We start from the raw sequence: 22,217 nt of genomic DNA, 5'->3' as shown, positions 1-22,217 counted from the left end.
ATGAAGCGGAAACGGAAACCAGCTAATGAATAAGGCACAACGAACCAAATGAACGCCACAGTCTTGATGCCTTGCCGACTTATCCTGTCCTGTCCTGTCCCGTCCTGCCCTGCCCTGTCCTGTCCCGTGTCACGAAGCCCCAAAAACCGAAGTTAAACTACACAGTTCACTGGCTCGGTAAGGTTTACGCGGCTTTGACCACGCTTTGACTAACTAACGACCTTCACAGTTTATAAACAATTGAATATGTAGGTCTTTTGGTAAAGGCCGCAATGCGAACAACTTCGATTACTGCCACAATAGCACAATCAAACCTTTTCTTTAGCATTGACTGACTTGTTTCTGGTTCTATATTTGTTCGCTTCAGTTAATATAATTGTAGTTATTTATAAATATAAGCTCAAATAGGCATTTGAACTTTGAACTTTAATCTTTTAGTATAAGTTGTTTTAAAATGCAAACAACGTGAGAGCGAAAAATGTTGGCTAAGAAGTGCTAAGGCAGTTTTCGATCAAATGCACAAACTAAACAAATGTTCGAGCAAACAATCAACATCCCCAACAGAGAAGTAGAATGGGAGAAGGAGAGGAGATGGGGCGAGGGCGGGGGGCGGGGCGGCGACTTGTGTGCCATTGCCATTGACGTTGATGATACTGCTGCAGGGGAATGTCTAAAACGCACGCTTCGCAAAGTGTCGATAACAATTTACACTTGAGACGATATCTCAATATTGTCGCACGTCAAAAACAGCATCGACGGCAACCGACAAACCACGGCGAACTGCCCTGGAGCATGGGCATGGATCAGCTTTTGCTGGCAGCAGGACAATGCTGACCACGACGAGGAAAGCTGAAACTGAATTCTGATGATAGAACTGATGCGATTACCGCTTAGCTGCTGCGATGTCTCAGTATTGTTTTGTTTATTTAACTGGTACCAAAAACAAGGGAAGAGCGCCCGACCCGTGGTGTCAACCAAAAAACTGACACCAGCTCAAGTGGTAGTCAAACGACTGCCGCAGCTGCCTCCCCGTACTCAAGATGTAAACAGAAGTCTACAGTAAACAAGTCAAATGATAGCTACCAGAAATCTGAAATCATCTGAAGTGTCAAATATAAGTATTTCCCTTTTAGATAATAATCAACATCGAGGCATGTGGAACACTAGTTAGGAGCTTCGATTACCAAAGGATTGAAAGGATTACCAAACTATTGTAAAGCTGTTTATATTATTCAAAATCTAAACATATTTTATAGCTGCATAAAAAGTAAGTCTACATTAATCTAAATAGACAAATTAGATAAGCAAATGCAGCTAATAGCTATACTCTAAATGAAAATTAGTATTCAGGGTAGACTGTTTTTCTGCAAATGTTACAGATAGAAACAGGTGTGGCAGGGTCTTTAAGCTAGAATCTAGAAGACCTCAAACAGTAGCAAAAACATTTGCTTCTCACTTTGAAGTGTAAAAATTGATTCAGTGAACCGTTTTAGTTGAGCTTGATTTTCAATGAGAATTTCGTCACAAACACAGCAAAACGTTTGTTTATAGAAGCTAATCTGATCTCATGATGGTTAGGCGTGCACTGCAGAGCAGATTATGATTAAGACGAAGCCAATAGCCAGCCGGACACTCCCTGTTGGGGCCACTGTTTTTTACTATCTTGAAGAACATCAACGTTCTTGTAAATATTTATAAGTGCTATCAGTTGGGAAAAACCATAGAAAAGAAATGGAAGTAGGCACGCTGGAAAAAGCTATAAATATTAAGCCGCGTTTTACTAAGAGCCAGTTCGGCGTCCAACAGTTTCCAACTGGCTAGAGCCAACGCCAAGCACTCTTATGATTAGCCACTTTAATATTTACCTTGCCATCCTTGTCGATGGTAATTGCAGGCACTCCTGATTCGGGCGATTAATTTGCGGCTGCAGTGCTTGGGACAGCGTAAAATTCGCATCAAATGTGTATGCAGGAAATCATTCGAAAAGGGACGAGTTTCCAGTTGAAAGGCTGGCGGGGTCGCTATTCAAATTAGTGAACAGAAAATGTTGCCTGGCGGCACTTGGCATATTTGTCTGATGCTTAACCGAGTTGGCACACGCACAGCCAGCCAACACGCCCAATCCAGATCGAGAGCCGATCTCTGCAGCGTAGTTAGTGGCAGATATATTGGCATTGCGGAATCGCTCAAGTACGCTCTACAATGGCACTCGTTCAGACAATGTTAAATGCGCGCTCTTTGGCTCTGCCTGTCAACTCAGCTCAAGTGGCCCGTCCCGCCCATTGCGACCCCTGCCCCATCCACCTCTGGCATCCATCTTTCTGCCTCTCCCACTCCTCTTCTCTGACTACACCAAAGCAGAGCAAGTGCACTTGTCACAATCATTGACATCAATTCGTCGCAGCTGGCTTTTTAGCTGGCGCACGGTTGGGGTCGCAGCCCCAGCGAACGGAGAGGGCGACGTACCCTAAATGTTTTGGCATAATATCAAGCTCATTAAAGCTGACCAACGTGGACCTAACAACAAATATAATGGCAAATCATCTTCACTTCACCATAAGCCAAACCAACTAGGGGCTACAACTTAAATGGGGTATTTTTTATTTTAAAATAAATGGCGGAAAACCCGATGAATATTCTTGACCAAGATAAACAGCCAAATCGGTTTAACCCTTTCCCTTCGTCTTCCTATCCATCATGTGTATTTTGTTCTAAGAGGTGGCCATTAGATTCGCTATGCAAACATCGAAGAGACCGTGAGTTATGTATCGCCAGTTTTCCCTAGTCGGGATCTCTTGACGGTTGTTTAAATGCCACTTCGTATCTTTTAAATGTATAGATTTATGCATAACGTTGAGCGATTCGTTGTCAAACTACAACATTTATCATCATCTTCAACTATCACATTTGTTGGACTTGCACTTGAATATGTGGACATATATACATATACATATGTGTACATGTATTTATTTGTAGATACATATATCCAAATATGTACATATATATGAATATATATATACATATGTTCGGACATTTATAGCAGAATAGAAAATCCATGGCATGAATTTCAATAATCTCTAGAAAGTGTTTATAAACGTAGACATAGTCGGCGGCATCTGTCCACCTTCATCCAATTGCTACTTGGTGTGAATCCTTAGGGTGTTGTAGTTGAATTTGCTTTTGTATGTGGGGCGGGATGCTTGTAGCTCAGGCCTTGCTGCTGGACCACGTTTGCTGAAAGAGAGTAGTTATGTAAGCTAAGCACTAAGCGCAAGGCATAAGGTCTAACCAGGCACAGTGAAACTCCGACAGCTTCATATTGTCCGTGTAGACACAATTCTTCGGGCTCTTCGGCCCACATGCGTACGATTTCGAGAGTCTATGTTTCGCTAGGAGGCAAGGAAAATTGTTGTTGCAGTTACACAATTCGAAAATCTCAACCAGTTGCCGCGTAATATGATCCTCCAGAATCTTTTCCGGACTGGGGCTCTGCGAGTGCTGCGGATTGACGTATCTCATGATCCTCGACACAGTCCGCTCGTAATCCAGCGGCAGGCCAGTATTTCGATCAGCACGGAACAGCCGTGGAACACGAGGCTTTACTTTTGGCTTGGTCACCACAATTGTTTTACGCCACACACGTAATGGGCCTTTGGTTGACCCTGGGGAGTTCTGCTTCAGGTCGCACTGGGGCTGTCGCCGCACCTTAGAGTTCATAGTTTTCGGGGCTGGACAAATTATTTGTTTCTTCTGGTTTCTAATAGCGTTTGATATAGCCATAGTAAAACAAAAACAATTTAAATACTTTTAATTTAGCTTGTTCCTAAATATTCAAACAATTTTTCATTTGTTTTAATTGAATTTTTTGTTGAATCTGACTTAAATGCGACGCTCGCTAGATTAACTGGAAAAGGGCGGACAAAGCCTTCTCAAATATTCAAAATTATTTCTGACCTATGAAACAGTCGCTGAAGCGCAGTGGTGCATAGACAGCTGGTCGATTGTTGCAATTATTTAACTTGCACTCAGATAAAAATAAATACACACATCTGTAACTGGACAGACACAACAAGTTGCAGGCTGCTGTGGCCACAGGCAACTTAACTTTTGAAACAATGTCAAATACAATAAACGCTTGCTGTGCATGTTATTGCAAATGACACCGACACAACCGAGCGGCATTCATGCAGACACATCCAACTGTTCTTATGCTTTTATTATTGGTATTGTTATTGTTATCGTTGTTGTTGTGCGCCTTGCGACGTGCGCCGTGCGCCTTGTGCCTTGTGCCTTGCGCCTATGCCTGCGAGACCGCATTATTGCATTGCAAATGAACAATAGCAGTTGCAATTACTTCTAGTTGGTGTAAGTATGTACAAGTGTACGGTGCATGGCGAGCCAGAGTCAGTCAGTGCTTTTGAAATACGGCACACACACACACACACACATGTAGCGCTGTGTCCACTCACGCACATCTGCAGGAGATGTGCTGCAATGGAAGCTGCACAAATGGAACAAAAGCAATATAATTAATTATCAAAATACAAGCCAAGCAGAAACAGCATGATGTAACAGCGATACACCCGCCACAAGCATGGATCATCACAATTCCGGCAATGTAAATACTACTCTTGCAATCCCACAAGATGAATAGCATTAGCAAATGTTGCAAAGTTCTCAGAGTTATATTTCTCGGCTCTGGCTGGCACTGATAAGATTCTCGATCAATACAATGCTAAGATAAAAAATTAAATTAAATAACATATAAGAACCTGTAAAATAGTTAAAATTTCACAGCGATAAGTGTGATATTCTGATGAGCAAAAAGTAAGTTTTGCGCTTGAATCGAATGCCTTCGCCATAAATAAATAAAATACATTTGATGCGCGGTATATACCCGTCGAGCAATCTTCTGAGCATCTCGGAGCAGCATAAATATATTTTTTTTAGAACGAAGGAAGTGACTTCGTACCTTGATTCAGTCTTTGTGTGCGAGTGGGCAGAAGAATGGAATGTATCAAAAATAGGTTTTTTTTCGCTTTATGTCGAAATAAATGGATTTTACATGTTAGTCGAAAGCATTCACCACTCGCCTTCGGATCGTAGGGCGCCCAAGTTGTTGCTGTGGGCAATGCTAATGTCGAGAGATGACAACAACAATAACAACAACAACAACATTGTCAACAGACAGTAGCCATAATGAAAATATAACGAGACATTAAAACCTCATTTCATACCTATACGAAAATGTTTACAAGAGGAAAGCCGAAACGTGTTCTGCTCAGGTGTGCTCGAGCGAAGGCTTACAAATTGTTGGCATATTAAGAAGAAAGAAGAAATTGAGAAATTCTTAGTTTCTTAAATTATGCAAATTTATGTAAATGATAAAGAAGAAGCTGTACATATTGCATATGGGAAGCCCTTGTATGGAGATTTCGTCTTTTATAGCCTACTTTTGAGCAGTTGCCCTACTCTACTAGCAACTTGATTCGGGTCGACATCTACACACTTTGAATATACGAACGCAGACATTTTTATCGAAGCACTTTTATGCGCTTTATGGGATTAAAAACAACATTGCATTTTTATAGCCAACATGTTCTTGGCTATAATTAAAATACACACTCAAGTGTAACTGCAACTTACAATCCAAAAGTTTATTTGGTCGAATACCACAAGAGCAAGGCCATTACAAGCTCCTTCCTGTATGTGAAGTGCATGGCCGTCCATGACATGACCGCAGAGCCAACTCAAGAGCCCGGAGTGACTCGATTTAATGGAAAATCGACCACAAAAACAGTAACAACTTGAACGATTCACAAATTGCAACATACGATGACCACTCGAAGCAATGAAACGAAGACCCTAACTGTGCAGCAATTGACATGCTTGCAGTACCCTGCCAAACACGAGCAGGATAACAGAGTTCACACTATTCGAAGGTTTATCCAAGGATATTTGGAAATTTGAGCTGGAACATTGAAAACTCGACTATGATTTCCGATCAAGCCTTTGCATTGCCTGAGATATTGTTACTAGGAGGAAAACAACTTACCACAATGTTGTTTCAAATGTTTCAGAGAATTGGAAGGAAGTGAGGTAAACGTAGGGTTAGACCCGGCCTTCGTAACCAGCCAAAAGGCTGGAACTTTCAATCTCGAATCTGTAAGACAGTCAGTCAGACTGAACAAACAGTACAAATATATATATATATATATAATGGTTCTTCACATTCAGTCTATCTTTACTATTCATGGAACTGCCAAGATATTAAGTGGGGTCAGTTTTGTGTGGATTATCGTCGCAGTGGCAAGGCAGTCCTGTGCTACGACTTGTCGTCGACGCCATTAAGCACAAGTTTTACGAATAAGCAACGCGAAAAGTGTACAAACAAGCCGCCAACCGCAGGTTCAGCCTTCTGGCTACGCGATTTTCAGCAAACTAATTCAAGTGTTCCGTGAAATGAGTCGAAAATTGACATTCAATTTTCGAGACCATTGCACATTGCCGAGCGCCAACCGCACTGCAATGGAGTGCCCAAAAATAAAGGTGCGACATGGAACTCCAACGAATTTCTTTCAGCACTGAGTTTAAGGCAACATCTGTACCACAGCAAGTGCTCGAAATGATCTGAGAATTCTTTCGAACATAAACTGTTGACTAATAACACTTAATAAAGAACAAACTCAAAGCTGGCCTTGCACCTTAAATCTATACTGTAAATGGTCAGAGCACAGGTAAAATTGTAATCAGTATATAGTTGACTGAGCGCTATTTGGGTGACAGTTAATGCGACAGGTGTGCAAGTGTGAAGCTGAATCATGCATGTGACTTAACGTGCTTCGAAAGTTCAAGTTGTGCCATTGTTGCTGTTGCCCTGTACTTGGCCTATACTCGTCCCGCATACGCATACAAATACAGAGCAGCAAGGACATTGGTATCATCCAGCACGCAATGTGGTGTGGAGCGGGCGACAGGCCATTGTGTAGGTAGTTAGGTATGATGAGGGCATGAGCACAAGGAAGACACAAGTATAAAATTTCAATGGAACCGTAGTGTCTTCTACATTTTCATCATTGTTGGCACGACGCTAAGGCCAGGTCTTTGCACAGGCAACAAGGCAATCAAGATTCGTTGTCGGATGCAGCTCGGAGCAGCCGAGTGTGCCCGTGCTGAGCAGTCACTAGGAAGAAGTAACAAGGCATGGCTAGCAGGTCATGGTAGCTTACTTCAGCAAGCACGCAATTAGACTTGCAGTCTCTCAGTCCTCTGGCGCCACTCATGGGACCACTGACCACCCCACCCGCCCTGCCGCTGCCGCTGCTACTGCTACAGCAACTGCAACTTTCCCACTCACACTCACCATAATTATTCACGAACTTTTGCGTAATGAGTGTGTCGCAGTGAAGCCGCCAACGAGAAGAAAAAGAAGCGCCCAAATTGTGCCGACTTTGTCCCTTCGCCCCTTCGCTCCTCGCACTGGCGCAGCTCATTAAATATTTAATAGCGAAATTAAAAGAATATGCAAACTGTGCACAAAATGCTCTGACATGACTTGCCACAGAGAAAATCCCGCCAAATGTGCATTTCCAGCTAAAAAACTTGCTATGTAGTCGAAAATTTAAGCAGATGCAGAAGCAGAGTCAGAGAGGCAGAGACTACGACAATTATTTACACAATTGTTTATTAAAATTACTTTTAAAACTTGTTAATTTCACAGTAGAGTTTCCATTCGATAATAAACACATATTTACACGAAACTTTTTCGGCTCAGGCTGCTGGCTGAGTGTTAAGCATCAAATCGCGTTGCCTTTCAGTCTAGGCCAGCGCCTGCCTGTGCCCGAATGCCAGCGAAATAAACTTGTTCAAGTATATATTTGTTTTTATTGATCGCTTGCGGTTGTGCACAATTTAGATCAAGGATATCGATATGGCTTCATGTTGATGCCAAGGCATTTTGTCAATGCTAAGGAACATTTATGCCCATTTTCATTTTGGCGCAGAGTGCCTCGTGAAAACTTGATAGGCAAAGTGGAAAATAATGTGGCTCGGAAGGCAGTAGCAGCAGCTACACCACCAGCAGAAGCAATGCCCTTGCCTCTCGTCGGTATTGTTGTTCGTTAGCATCGAGTAAGAACGAAATTAAATTATTTTCAAGTGAATTTATCAGCGTGGCCTAAACGTTTCTGCGTAGCACCCGGAAATTGCTAAATATTTTTGTGTTGCCAATTGAGTTTTTAAGACCGGCATTAGACCCACCCTGGCACTTATGACTGTGTTATTAACGACATAATTAGACAATCAAATGGTTATGCTCGTATCGTCGGCCCATCTGAATGAATGAATTTTCATTTTACGATTGCGAACTGAACCATCCGCTAAAAATGGGGCATGTGCATGTATATTTTCCCTTCCATTTGATTTCAATTATAATTGAATATTCATTAAGTGCATTACCATCTAATCCCTGACTTCCATGTGAGAAAAGCCTAAGCACTTCTCAGCGACTGTGATTTCTCTGAAGCAAACTTTCGATTAAATAGAATCCCTTGCCCGTAGACCGACGCCTGTGCAACTGATTTCTATACAGACAGCCGACAATACCTATTTGCCATCGAGGAGGTTGAGAAAACGACTCCGCGAGGACTACTTTTAAAGCAGGCCCAGGCCCAGGCCCAGCCAGAGGTGCAGGCGGAGCTCGTCTAAACGGGGCCAAAACGGACGTTTCCTGATTAATTAGGGCATTAATTCTGCTAAATTACCGTAATACATTAGAGAGATCGAAGCCATTTGTCAAAATTAACCTGAGGAGCAATGTAAATGAATTCGCTGAGCGTCCTAATCAAGTATTTCGACGGCATGGGCACTTGTTCGGCTTGCTTTACCCAAGGACTCTCAGACAGATCTAGCAGACTGCGTCAAGTATCAATGCGCAGGACGTAAAAGACATCGAAGAGGCATGACTATTTATAGTTGTCTGAACTTTGTGCTTAGAGAGTTTTTCATATTTCCTTACTCTGGAGTTTCTGTTCAGAGCGACTTTCACATACTCGGTGAGCGACTACCCGGACTACATACAATACCCCACTTACTATTGCAGGCATACTATGAAAAATGCACAATGTGCTCTCAACACACGTAGGAACAAAGAGTTCGTCCCGCGCCCTGCCCTTGTCCCTGGCCAGGTGTCATCAGCTTAAAGATTGTAGGTAATGGTGGGTAGGCGCTTACCCAGGGCAAGTAGACAATTCTGCTTTACATTTTTATGTGTTGCTGTACAAGCAATTGAAGGGCGTGTGGCGAGAGGGGAGGGTGCGGGGCGGGGATGAAAGGGGGCACGCTACTACTGCGTGGGCGGCATTAATAATTGAAATATTCACTAACAGAAAGTTGAAGACGTTAATGGCGCTCGTCAGGCCAAAGGGATGAAACAGCCGTTGGCAGTGGCTGCTGTGTCTCCTTTGGCTTTCGCTTTGGCTTTGGCTTTGGATTTGGCTTCTTCTGGCTGTGCCACACTTCTGACTTCGTGCTTGATTGAGGTTTACTTTGCCGAGAGGCTAATGCATAAACCATGCACAGACATCAACGAGCATCTTACATGAAGTGCCATGGTACTGGTCCTTAGTCCTGATTCCTGTTAGTGTCTCGGCCCCACCTAGGCCACATGTTTCCAGCTCATTATAAGGCAACGCCTTTGACAACTGGCTACCGCATCGTTGTCTACGACGCTGACAACGCCTTAGAGCAATGCCCATTTTGCTTTACTTGTCCTTTTGCTTGCTTTCCTGCTTCCTACTGGCTGCTTCCTCAAGTTTCAGCTTCTAGGCTTCTCAGAGTCTCAGTTTCTCTGTTTCTCAGTTTTTCTGTTTTGCGATTGCAAATGACGAGGCCGCCATATTCCGTCCATATTTCCATACTCCCAAAACGCTGGCATGCGTAATGAGCTTTAACTTTTTTGTTGTGTAATTTTAAAATAATTTCTCTCCGCGCTGAAAATACGTTTCTACAAATAGCACTATGTGTGTACATGCACAGCACGAGTGGGATTTCATATAAACGTACATATTTGGCCTGGGGTCGGACGCTGCGGTCCCACTTCCAGCTACTCCCACTGCGACGCACTGCCTGCAGCCATGGCAGGGGCAGAGGTGGGGGCAAGGGCAGAGGCAGGAGCAAACGTTTACTTCCCTACCCAAAATATTCCCGTAGCAGTCATTTGCGTTTATTATCACAAGGCGTTGACTACTCTTCCTGCTGCTTGCTGCTGCTGCTGCTGCTGCTGCTTGTCTTCGCATCTGCGATGAAAACTCGCAGCCATAAACCTTGCTATACGATTCGTATTGAACATAAAGCCAAGTTATTCGATTTCCTGCATATGAAGCTTTAAAGCAATATGCTTAAACTTTAATTTTGGCCGCGCAGGAGTGCGGTCGCGCCTGCTGCAAACTGTAACCGCAAACGCCGAAAACGGAATAAATGTGCGACTTTGCAATGAAACAGGCATTTATGGCGCCATAAAACAAACCAAGCACGAATATTTCTAACTCATCTTGAAACAAGAGTGTATATACCACATAATGTGTGTGTCTGTGTGTGTGTGTCTGTGTGTGTGTCTGTGTGTGTGTGTCATGCATGCACAATAAAGCATTCGAAGTGCTCGCATGTGTTTGATTACATAGAAACAATTTGTGTGTATTTCTTTTTCCTCCCGATGCGACTCAGGCGCAGGCCCAAGACATGCATAAAGTTTGCCCGGAAATGGTTTAAGTTTGATTAGCCTATCCAGTGAGCAGTCGCCGACTGTAAGATTTGACAATACTAGGAGCATTTTGCGACTTAAGAGTCGAACAATTATGTACGCATTTACATATGTACATAGTTATTTGGACATCGGCAAGCTTGTAAAATATTCAGAGCTAGCAACACGCATTTTAATAAAAGAACAACAACAACGACGCCTTAAAGCCAGTAACACGAAGAGGCTGCGCGACATTTGCACATCGCAGAACGAAAACCACAAAGTACAAAAGGCAAAATGACTCCCAAGGGAGTTCGTCGTTCTCCCAACCAAATTGCCAGAGAACGGAGAGCAGCAGATGGTTGCTGTATGATGAGTATAGAGGTGGGTCCCGTCTCCAGTTTTTGCGAACCGAAATGTCGCATATTAAAGTCGCCTCGCCTTGTCGAGACTCGAGACATCAACATCAGCATCAACGTCAACGTCGTCCTGAATCCTGAAGGGATATCAGGACTGAGCAAAGCCGAGCGGAGCAGAACAAAATAGAAGAGCAGCCGTGAAGTAGGAGGCTAAATTATTTTAAAGTGCTTTGCGGTTATTTGGATGCGTTCGTTACTGCTCTTTTGCCTCGACACTCGACAAAATTTCAAATACACGACATACAAAAATTTCATGTATTTACATATTAAAGTAGAATAATTTTTGCTGCTGCTGCTGGTGCTGCTGCTGCTGTTGCGAGTCCCATTTGCATGTTTGCAAGCCGTCGCGCTGCTTTTCTTTCACGATGGCACATTTTACGGGTAAACAGTGTTAATGAAGTCGCATTAATTTGAGTGCATTACGCAGACTACAATAGCAGACCCGCCACACAGCCGTAATACGAGTGTTAAGGACAACTGCGACAGCAACAGCAGCGGCTAACAAGTAAAAGTGGTTAACGCGAAAATATCCGAATTGGAATTACTCTGAATGGCAAACTGCATTATCTGTATATATATTATATATATATTATCTTAGTCTTATGGCTAGACCTTACATAAAACATCCTTTGTCAAAACTGAATCCATTGAGCAAGGACAGCCGTTTTCTTTCTGTCTTCTTCAGATTTCTATTGATGCCATGGCAATATTATCGATGCCTGTTATCGATAGTGCAATAGTGCAGACAGACGGACAGACGGACAGACGGTCTGTATCTGGATCATACGATTCATGTTTCTGAGGTCTTCCGCCCCACGTAACCAATGTACACCGCTTAGCCATTTTCGAAGGGCTCAGCCGGACAGATTCACATGTTTAAACATGGTCGCCGCAGCCAAGAGACAATGACAATACAAACATTTAGTGACAGGGAAAAACGGCTAAATGGCGCAATGAGAAAGGGTGAAAGAGGAGGCTGGAACTGGAGCTGGAGCTAAAGTTGCAGTTGCCCCAGCCAAAGAGCGAAGTCGTCCTCGTCGTCGTCGTCGGCGTCCTCGTTGCTGGCCTCCTGGAGCGTCGTAAAACGGTGTTGGCAACATGAAAATCTTGTCATATTTTTCTTGTTTACTGTCAACATCTTTGTACTTCAAGTCCCATTATGTTAATTATGATGAAGTAAACAGGACACAGTTGTTATTTATTATAATTACCAGCAGTCAAGCGACGAGTTGAAGACAATGCCAGAAGACACAAGGCGCCAGCGCTAAATGAATTTGTTGCGTGCCCAGAGAAGAAAGAAAAATTACTGCGAACGGGGTAGCAGAGGGCACTAATAATTGGCCTGGTCTGCTGTGCAAGTTATTAAAAGTTTAGGTACGTCCTCTAAGCTGGCAAAGGCTTTCGCCACTCAACTGATTCAATTAGACTCAAGTCCCTAAGTCTGCCCAGAAATTATTACAATTCAGAGATGCATTCAGACGTCATAACATTTGCCTATTTACATATGTAATCATCCACCCACTCGTGGGAGCATTGAAGGCAAGTGTCTTACGCTTACGCATTAACAGTTCGGATGGCGTTTGACGAGTTTTATTGAAACTTTGTCTTTTGTTTAGCAAAAGAGGCAAATTTAATGGAAATTCCTAGCATACTTTGCTGCATTGTTAGAGTCGGGGACTAGAGACTAGGGACTAGAGACTGGAAGCGAGGCGAGGCGAGGATGTTTCCACGTATTCAACACAAACAAAAACAATCAATAGAAATTGGTATGCAAACATCCTTTGTATGCGGGTCTGGGCCTATTTGCTTAAGAAAGTAAAAGCAAAGAAACACAAATGCCTCACACACACACACACACACACACTCGTCCACAGAAGGGTTTCTGTCTTCCCTTCTAAGTCAAGGTAGTCGCCTCTATATAGTATGCAGAGTATGTGTTCAATTTCGCAAGTGGACGCCGGTCCGGTCCACTTTTCTTTGTCTGGCCCGCCCAAATGCATTTTTAATAATGCATCAAACGTTGCGCTGTCCAAAAACAATGACATTAATTAGCCGCTCTTTGTGAGCGCAGAACAAAAACGCAGAGTGCAGCTGAGCTTTGTGTTTGTGCTTCGCCCATTGGTGCTCGCTGCTCCTAGCTTCTTTCTTATTGTGCTGCAGTCTGCTGCTGCTGCTCTGTCCACTTCTTTTATGTGCACCGACAGCGGAGAAATTCATTACATATTTGTACAGCGTGCAAATTGTGGAATTCAAACAGAACAAAAGGGCATGAAAAATATTTGAATGGTGTAGAAAAATTTAAACAAAGCAACTTGGGACTGAGCGTGAATGGAGGAAATTAAGCGGTCCATTAGAGGGCGCAAACCATCCTACTGCGCGCGGTGTTACATTGCGTATACATAATATATACATACAACAACGTACACAACTCGCTGTATATATGGTTTATCCATAGACACATCTTTTAAAATGTATTTCGTATTGTTGCTCGATGTTATTGCATTCTTCCGCTCAATGGCATCCCACAGAGTGACCAGGCCCCGTTTCGTTCTCATCTCTCGCTCTTCACTCACTCTGAATGGCGAGTGATGTCCTGCAGGCAAGCTCTCAACACGCCAAACTCTTCAAATATTCACAAATGCAGCTAGAGTATGAGAGCATATACATATATTTGGTTACATATATATAGAAATATAACTATAAAGATTTTCGTGTATATACAGAGCATATATCATGGCTGGCAGCTTCACTATTTCTGTGTGTTGTTTGTTTGCTGTTGGTCAAATGTGTAAATATTGTATATAAATAGAGGCAAGGCGCACCATAAATTGCAACAGTGTAATATTGAGAATGTAAACAGGAAATGTTTTGTTTCTATTCCTACTCCACGAACATGCTCGCTTTGCACGCAAAAAGTTTAGTCCTGATATCCCGGCAGCACTCATTACATGACTTTAGTGCCGTCTTTAAAAAGCGTGCAGCAAAAATGTCATTACCCACACAAAGCTCGTCTTGTATGGTAAAAATATGAATAGAAAGTGCACAAGTATACAAGTAGTTGTGTGTGTGTGTGAACGCTCAAATGTATGCTACACCTTTTACACAGTTGCTTGTCCCCCAACTCGTGCAAATGCGAAGCTGCGACTTAACTTGTGCAGCGCCTAAATGCAACTCCATTAACTATACCAAGAGTCATTCGACTCATTAAGATATCATGGTCTAATTATGAGTTGCATATAACCTGAGAGTTTTCCTAATGTTTCCTAATGACTCGCCCGACTTGAGTAGAGGCTATTTGCTCGTCGATCACAATCGACTGCAACATCCTTAACTACTACTGCTGTCTACCTAGTTCACCGCAGCTCGGCGGTGGCAGTTGAGTACGGCACGCGTGTGGATAGGCGGCTGCATGGGGTGGTCGAGCGTCATTTTATGCGCCCTTGGTTTACGCTTAACCCATTGCCGAGGCAGCTGCAACCTCAAGTTTCGCAAGTCTACTTCAAAATCCGTAATTGCAGTTTGAGTGATGCACGTACATATATTCGTAGCTTACACGAGAGCTAATACAAATATCACATAGTCCTTTTTTTGCTTCAATTTTCACAAAATTCTCGGTGTCTTGACGTTCCTGAATCGGAGACGAGAGACGCACGCGCTCACCCAGGCCACTAGTTGCTCGATGAATGAAAGCAATCAAGCTAATTCATTTTAAACTTTTCACTTGACTTTCAGACTTGCTCAACTTTACAATATTCATTTTTTCCTTCGCCCAGCCTCGTGGCAGTTTACGGGCCAGCAGCGCGAATGTGCTACATAGGAATTCTGTCAAAAGGAAAGAAAAACAAGCGTAAGGCTATGCGAAACTTCTTTCCTTCTACATTCCGTATCAGACTCAGCAGAATGAATGACACATCAGATACACACACACAACACACACACGCACCTCAGCACACCTTTGCTGCGAACGCAGCAGAACATACACAGCCAGGGGATACGTACGAGCCGTTCAAGTTTTTGGCGTTCGCTCAGCGAAAATATATATAAAATAAATTTATAACAAAAACGTGATATGCTTATTGATGGATACCTGATGACGACTGAGGTCAGGGGATTATGACTTATACAAATAATGAAATTTTTTCATCTCTCCATTATGACAGGACGACAAGGACGACGAGGAGTTTGACAACCTAACTCACGCACGCACGCCATAACTGACACGCATGGACAGCATTTGGAAATACCTAGGGCAGCTTGTACTAGGAAATCTCACTAATCAATCCCAGGGCTGACCAAGTCTGCCTTCTGAGCGAATTTGTAAAGTTTTTAAATTGATTTGAATATCATTATTGTAGAGTATTCCGCTGACCCTTTCACAATTGCAGATTCTATTTTCGTATACAGATTCTATGCAGTGTCGCTGAGAGACATCCTTCATTCGCTCATATGCAGCGCTCACAACTTGGTGCCACAAGGGGCAAACGCTGTTCCTCTCATTATTTTATCGGTGCAGTCACGGTCTGTTGCACCTGTTTGTACCTATTTATGTTTAGTTTATGGTCTCCCCAGTTCGAGCTTTGATGGACAACGCACTTAGGTGCAGAGCTCCCCGATTGTGGGCATATTTATTAAAGAGTTTTCGCTTTAAGAGCCAGGGCTTGATAAAGTGCAGAGTTTCATTAAAAGATTGATCTTGGAAGTGCACAAGCTGCAAGAAAATATATGTCAGTCGGGCAGACGGTCGCTGTGCGGTCTTTGTTTTCATTGAATTGCGACAGTTGAAAGCCAAATTTCTGAAAGTAGGTCAAAATATTCGGGCAATCTATGCTGTATACAGTCGACTCGAGTCAGTGTCAATTTTACACATTGGGAAAGTGGAGAGAGAGAAAACAGAGACCGTAGACTATGTATCAAGCCTGTTTGCTGCTTCTTCCTTTCACATTTAATACAATTTTGCTTTCGATGCTCGAAACGTGGCACGCAATGTCCTCTGCTCCGACTTCTTTTTGTTTATTTTGTGCATTTGGGTCTGACTTATGTCTGCAGTTGTCTGTGTGTGCGCGGCTTCCGCAATCGAATGGTAAGATGGTAAAATGGTAAAGGACACAGTAATCCATTCAAGTGCCTTTGCCAAGCTAGGTAATAAGTAAACTTAGTCTGTGTGGGCATGGGAGGGAGAAGCCGAGGCAGAGCGAACGGCAAGATACGCGATCAAAGCCCAGCACTATGTCGTCGAACGTCTTTTACCTGTCGGCACCGCAAGTAGATAGCGAAAATAGATATGCTATACGTTTGCTTACACAATTGAAACCAACAAGCTGTAAAAAATAGCGCAAGCCGCAAGCGGAAAGCGGAAAACGGAAATAAAAAATATTGTTTCAACTGATTTGGCACTAAAATTGCATGATTGCAGGCCAAACGATTCGGAAAAGTAAGAAACAGCCGAGCGACCTCGTCTGCAAGGGCTCCCAACTATTGCTCGATTCGAATTGGCAAGGCTTTAAGAAAACAGACGGACTGCCTGCCAAGGCGACGGGTGTGCCCTTGGAGCCTAAACCTGAATAGTTCCCATTAAAATGACCACGGCAAAGCCATTGGCATTAGGAGTCATTCTATGCACAGGGCTACACATCGTTCCAGGTTTCAAATCCAGATGCGGTCAACGACTCGACGTCCACGTGGCCGTCTTATAAACTCTTCATAACCAACCCACCCGGACCCCAAGCGTGCTCCCAACTGGACAACTCTGGTTAGCTCTGGGACCGAACCGAGCATAATAATGTTTGCATAGCTTTTGGGTTTTATTACCCGGCTGTGTAAATGCCAGCTCGGCATGTTTGCAGCGTTGCCGGCGCTCTGGCTTGACTGTCTCGCTTTCATCGTCCTCACCATCGCCATCGCCATCGCCATCGTCATCGTCATAGTCGCAGCCGTCCGATTCTGCCACAATGTCCTTCCAAATACCTTTTGTTCTAAAGCGCCTCGTAGTCGCCCGCTCCTTGGCCGGACTTTGCGCAGGGGCGTAGGGACGCAGGGCACATTGGCTGTGTGCAGTCATTTACATGTTTCGGTCTCTTCTATTTTATCTTGTTGCTGCTGGCGGAGCGTCGGCTTCTTCTTCTTCCGAGTCTCCTCCTCACGTCTGCTCAGCTGGCCAGCTACTTTATGTTTAGCTCTTGTGCATTTTTGAGTTAATAGACTTAGCAGCACATTTTGTTGTCGCCGTTGACGACGACATCCACAGCGAAAGTTCTTTAGGCGCTTATCTACTTGTCAAAATTTAGCTTGCCTTGACTCTGGCTCGCTGCTGTTGCCTCAAAAGCAGCTAAAACTTATAACTCTTGTGATTGTGCTTGTTCTTTGGCTGCTTCTTTAAGGCATTTCTTGTGTGCCCTGTTCTGTTTTAGTTATTTCTTTTGTTAGGGTTTTTTGCTTCTTCCACTTCTACTTTTGCGGCTTTGAAGTTTGCTGACTTGTCTTTAATGACATTGGAAATTGCGGTCAGGACAATTAATTTCCGGTTGACAAAACTTTGCCTTAGTTTTTTTGACAATCAACCTTCACAGCCGCCCAACTTCAGGTGGGCATTAGCAGTGAGCGCAAAGATAAAGCTCAACTTTCCTTTAATCGAGCCTGCCGCTTGCACGCGAATGTGTGGCATAGTTTACATCCTTACATCTTTAAAGCCTGGCAGCATGTGCTACCTAACTTAAGTGCGTGTCTGCGTAAAGTGTCAAAAAAGGAGCCATACCTATTTAGCATTCTAACGAACTTTATCGCCGACACCCACAGCGGGCCCCGCACACACATATGGATACGTGCATGGGCCTAAGTGCTTGGGCAATGGCAGTGCCTCTTTGCAGCGTAACGGATGAGCGAGCGAGGCACTCATTAAAATTTCAGACCACGTAGCCAATCTGCACTTAAAAGACCTTTCGAGATTTGAATTTTTCACATTTTTGCAGCCAGTCAGTCAGCAGCCTACGATTATATTTTCCGATTCAGAAAACCCTAACCTAACCAATGGGGACTGGGCCCCGACCAACCGCAGCACAAAAACAGAGGACCATAAACTAGACTCGTAAGTGCTATGACATGTTATGCACGCACTTCCGCGTTGATGTGTCAGCCAGTGGGCCTATTGTTGGCCGCAAACAAACAAGCATTGTTAACACTAAGGAAGCTATTGCCAGTTGCTCGGCACACAATGAGCCAAAAAAGTCTAGCAACAATGCTGCAGTCAAGCGCAACCAGCTGCATGATACACGTCAAAGGTTCTCAGGCAAATCGAACTCAACAGTTGATGGATCAATTAATCTCTAAAGGAGCTCAGCTGTGATCAAACTGAAAGCTCATCGAACCAACCTTAACACTGTCTCGCGAGTGTTCATAGATAGCCCAGAAAACTAAGCCAATATACTCCTTTAGCAGCTTGAGCGTGTATACAAAAAAGTAGTTTTAACTGTAAAAACAGCCAAGCGTTGCTTAAATTTAGGTCCTATTGCTGTGCTTAAGCTATCTGGTGTCCGGCTGTCGTCCTGGCAGCCAAGCACTAGCATCAAGGACCATTCCCTCGTTACTACGGCGGATGCGAGCCATAGAGATGAAGAAGGTAATGGTAGATACGGGTTGTGGACTGACTAGCTGGCCATCTTGACATGTCATCAAAAACACATTAAATGTGTTTTTACGAGCGCGTTCGTTGAAGCTGCTGTCCACCTTTTAGGTAAAGGCAAAGGCAACGCAAAGGCGGAGGCCCAGGCAAAGCCTGTCACAAATCCACATGGAAACTTGGATCAGACCTTATCCGGAAATTTGCTGTTGCGTTGCGTTTGCAAAAGTTTTGTCTGCTGGTGTTAGCAACAAAGTGACATTGCTCCAAATTAGTTTTATAATTTCATTCTTTTTTAATGCTCGCCACAATAACTAAGGCGAAAAGTTGCCGCAAATTTGACAGAGTTTTTGTGCTTGCCACAATTTATACACATGCGAGAAATGCCTCGCGGGCTGGCACATATTTCATCACCGAGCAGCAATGAACACGCGTTCGCTTTAGACTTGGACAGCCTCACGTAAAGCGAACACGTTCAATCCACACACAGCCTTTGGCAGCGACATTTTAATTTGAAAAATTGGCTTTAAGGCTAAACCAGACTTCACTCGTGGCTTGTTTTGATGTTCACGGACTACTCACTAAGTCCCAGCCCGTCCATCACACATAATGGCCAAATGGAAAAGCCCTACACATACATACAAGCCAATACACGCATTCAACTGATATCAGATTGAACGACTAGCAGAAGTCTCTTGCATAAGCTGAAATATAGCCACAGATGGGTCTATGTCATATAATTTCTGAATTTTCTGAAATTTTGAAAAACGTTTTGCATATTTCTTTTGTTTTCGTTGAAAACTTTTCAAATGCACGGAAAATACTATTTTTTATACGTTTTTATGTTTATTCTTAGATAAGTGTTGCTTGCCAAAGCCAAGTTATTTGCTTAGGCTGTGTTATCGGCCAGCTTTCGTTTTGACCTGCATAGAAAGTTTTAATAGCCGTTTCATCAGTAAGTTCCCACGTTTTCGGCACTCCGGCAAGCTGTTAAACTGAGGCAAATTTGGCTCGCTACATGCCACACGCTCGCCAAAACTTTCAACCAATATTTATTGTGTAAAAATTCACGCCTAACTCAAGCGCCCCTCTCTGCCTTGGTGCTTTAAAAACAAAAAAAAAAGAAACAAAAAAGCGCAGCTAGAAACTTTGTCCTTTACGCTCAACAAGCCGCACTCATTAAATTTGCTAATTGAAACTATTAGAGGATGAGCGAGTGAAAGATGAAGGCGGCCTCGCCTGCTTATCTAGCCGCCGACCCGCAGCGTAAATGTTTGTTAAATTAAACATAAAATTAGACACAAATGCGATTAGGCAAAGTTCAGCTTTTGACTCTAAGCGACGCATGCTCGCTTAGCTTTATTTTTCAATCATAACGAAGTAATTAAATTATGCGTCAAGTGCTACAAGACTCCATAAACTGACCAGAAATGAATTTAATGCAGTTACAGCATGAACTTCATGTCACCAAGAGCTGCGGGAGATTTCTACAAAATCTACTCACACACATTCGCTGATCAGCCGAAGGATGCAATTGTCCGGGGAGACTGCCAAAAGTTGACAACTTGGCGCAAATGTTTGCATTTCTGCTGTGCACATTAATCAGGAATGCATAGAATTTGCCAAAGTTTGCCGCTGAGCAACATTGTTCGACTAAAACTTCTAATCGAGCGTTTTTTGTGTGTGTGTGTGGGTGTGTCTTGGACATTGAAGCATAAGCGAGACACATGGGAATGACTTGTAACTTGCAATGCTTGGCATCTGGCTTATTGATACACTAGCTGCTTCCTGCTTGCATCTTGCAGCATGCCACAGTTGGCGTCAGCTCAAGCTTTAGTCTTATTCAGATTGTTACCTTCGACTATAGTTGTATGAATAATACATTAGCTTCGGGAGGGAATTTGTCAGTTGCCGATTTAGTCAAAATTAAAGGAAGTTTCAGATGCCGTTTTTTGGCCAACAAGATTTCCGTTTTAAATTGTTCATTATTCCGATCGAGCTGCAGTCGATTACAATTTCGAAATAGTCGATTTTAGAATCGAGGGAAAATTTTGCAAACATTTGTATGCAAGCGCTCAACATGTAATACCCTGCCAATGGAAGGGGAATATGGATATTTATATCTGGCAAGAGGTAAGTACGAAAATCACGAAATAAACGACAAGACGTGCAGGCCATTAAGAATAGACTCGTTTGCATGCAGAAGCGAGTTGAATGTCACGCATACGTCGTGCTGTACGGGTCGAACACAAGTAATTTGCAAATAAATGCTGTCAACTAGTGAAAATCGAATTTTGCATACACGGAAAGAAACACCTATGGAACACATCTACACACACACACACACTGAGAGAGACGTGCAGATCTGTGTATCGCATGTTTATACCCTTCAGTGTGGCTGGCAACAGAATTGAACATGCAAGGCATGTTACAGGTTACGAAATGTACTGTCAAAAGTGCCCGGCCGAGCGACCCGGGTAACCCGAAACAAAACAAAACAAAACACAACGAAACGAAACGAAACATTAAATGAACTTTTCATTCGCTGAAAGGCCAAGCAGAAATGGGGTCTGCTTCCGTTTCACTTTTGCGTTATTTTATTTAAGGGCCCAAATTTGTTTAGACTGCGAGCGTCGAGAACTGAGTAAACGAGGTAAAATGGAAATTTGGTATGCACTTTTGATAGGCCTTCAGCACACTGAACGTCGCCGGAGACTTAAAGCTGAAACAATGGCAAGCCATCCACACACGCCACAATAGGGCCACGCCTGAGCAGTGCACTTGCCAAATGCATCCAGACCAGTCAGCCAGAAGATCAGATGCAGTGCAGTGCAGTGCAGCAGTTGTAATCTAAAAATCAAGTGCTGGGCGGGCGGGTCATTCGTAATTTGCTGTCCAGCAAGCGAAACGCTTTTAGTCAAGTTCCATGGGCAGGCAGGCAGCTCGCCTGGCAGCCAATCTATCTAACTGTGGGCATTTTATTTATGCAAAAGCAGCATTTTTTGCTTGCCAAGCGCCAATTTAAAGTTCCAACAGCATCCTTCAAGAGAGCGAGCAGGCAGACATTTGTAAGACAGGCAAACGAGCAGCCAACCGTTCGACCGACAACTTCGTCGTTACACTTGCCCTCGTCGTCCACAGTCATTGTCGTCGTCGTCGTCGGCGCATAGCTGGTTTACTGCTGGGACAACTGGGACAGCTGGTCAAAATTAACAAGTTCCAGCGCATGTCTGGACTCTGGACTCTGGACTCTGGACTCTGGGCTCGGGGAGTGCCTACGAATATTGTTTCGCATTTTGTATGTGACTATTCGTTAGGGGGGTGTCTTCTTCTCTATGGGTCTATGTCAGAACATAAGCAATTTGTTGCAAACTTTCCTACAGCTGGCTTTGTTGTGTTTTAGCCCAGTGCAAAGTGTGTGAGCGATGACCGGGAAGCGAGCAGCGGG

At 43.5% G+C, this 22,217-nt stretch overlaps 1 protein-coding gene across 1 annotated transcript; it reads right to left on the bottom strand.

The window, feature by feature from the left end:
• Window positions 1–3,011: 3,011 nt before the first annotated feature.
• Window positions 3,012–3,869, bottom strand: LOC111596236. The gene is made up of 2 exons (XM_023310354.2): window positions 3,290–3,869; window positions 3,012–3,234 (listed from the first exon to the last, which is right to left on the bottom strand). The coding sequence occupies exons 1-2, from the start codon at window positions 3,778–3,780 to the stop codon at window positions 3,138–3,140; spliced, it is 588 nt and encodes a 195-aa protein (XP_023166122.1). The 5' UTR covers window positions 3,781–3,869; the 3' UTR covers window positions 3,012–3,137.
• Between the last annotated feature and the right edge of the window lie 18,348 nt (window positions 3,870–22,217).

The sequence above is a fragment of the Drosophila hydei genome, unplaced genomic scaffold, assembly GCF_003285905.1.
Source record: "Drosophila hydei strain 15085-1641.00,03,60 unplaced genomic scaffold, DhydRS2 tig00000172-arrow-pilon, whole genome shotgun sequence".
In the NCBI taxonomy this organism is placed as follows: Eukaryota; Metazoa; Arthropoda; class Insecta; order Diptera; family Drosophilidae; genus Drosophila; species Drosophila hydei.
Note: the sequence above shows the minus strand (reverse complement) of the source record. Positions and strands in the feature narration are given on the sequence as shown.

Bases quoted from the DNA above. Each gene is read 5' to 3' on its own strand.
- LOC111596236 (XM_023310354.2), bottom strand. From the start codon at position 3,780: ATGGCTATATCAAACGCTATTAGAAACCAGAAGAAACAAATAATTTGT. The intron at 3,235-3,289 runs GTTAGACCTTAT...ACTCTCTTTCAG, and splicing joins TCGGAGTTTCACTGTGCCTG to CAAACGTGGTCCAGCAGCAA.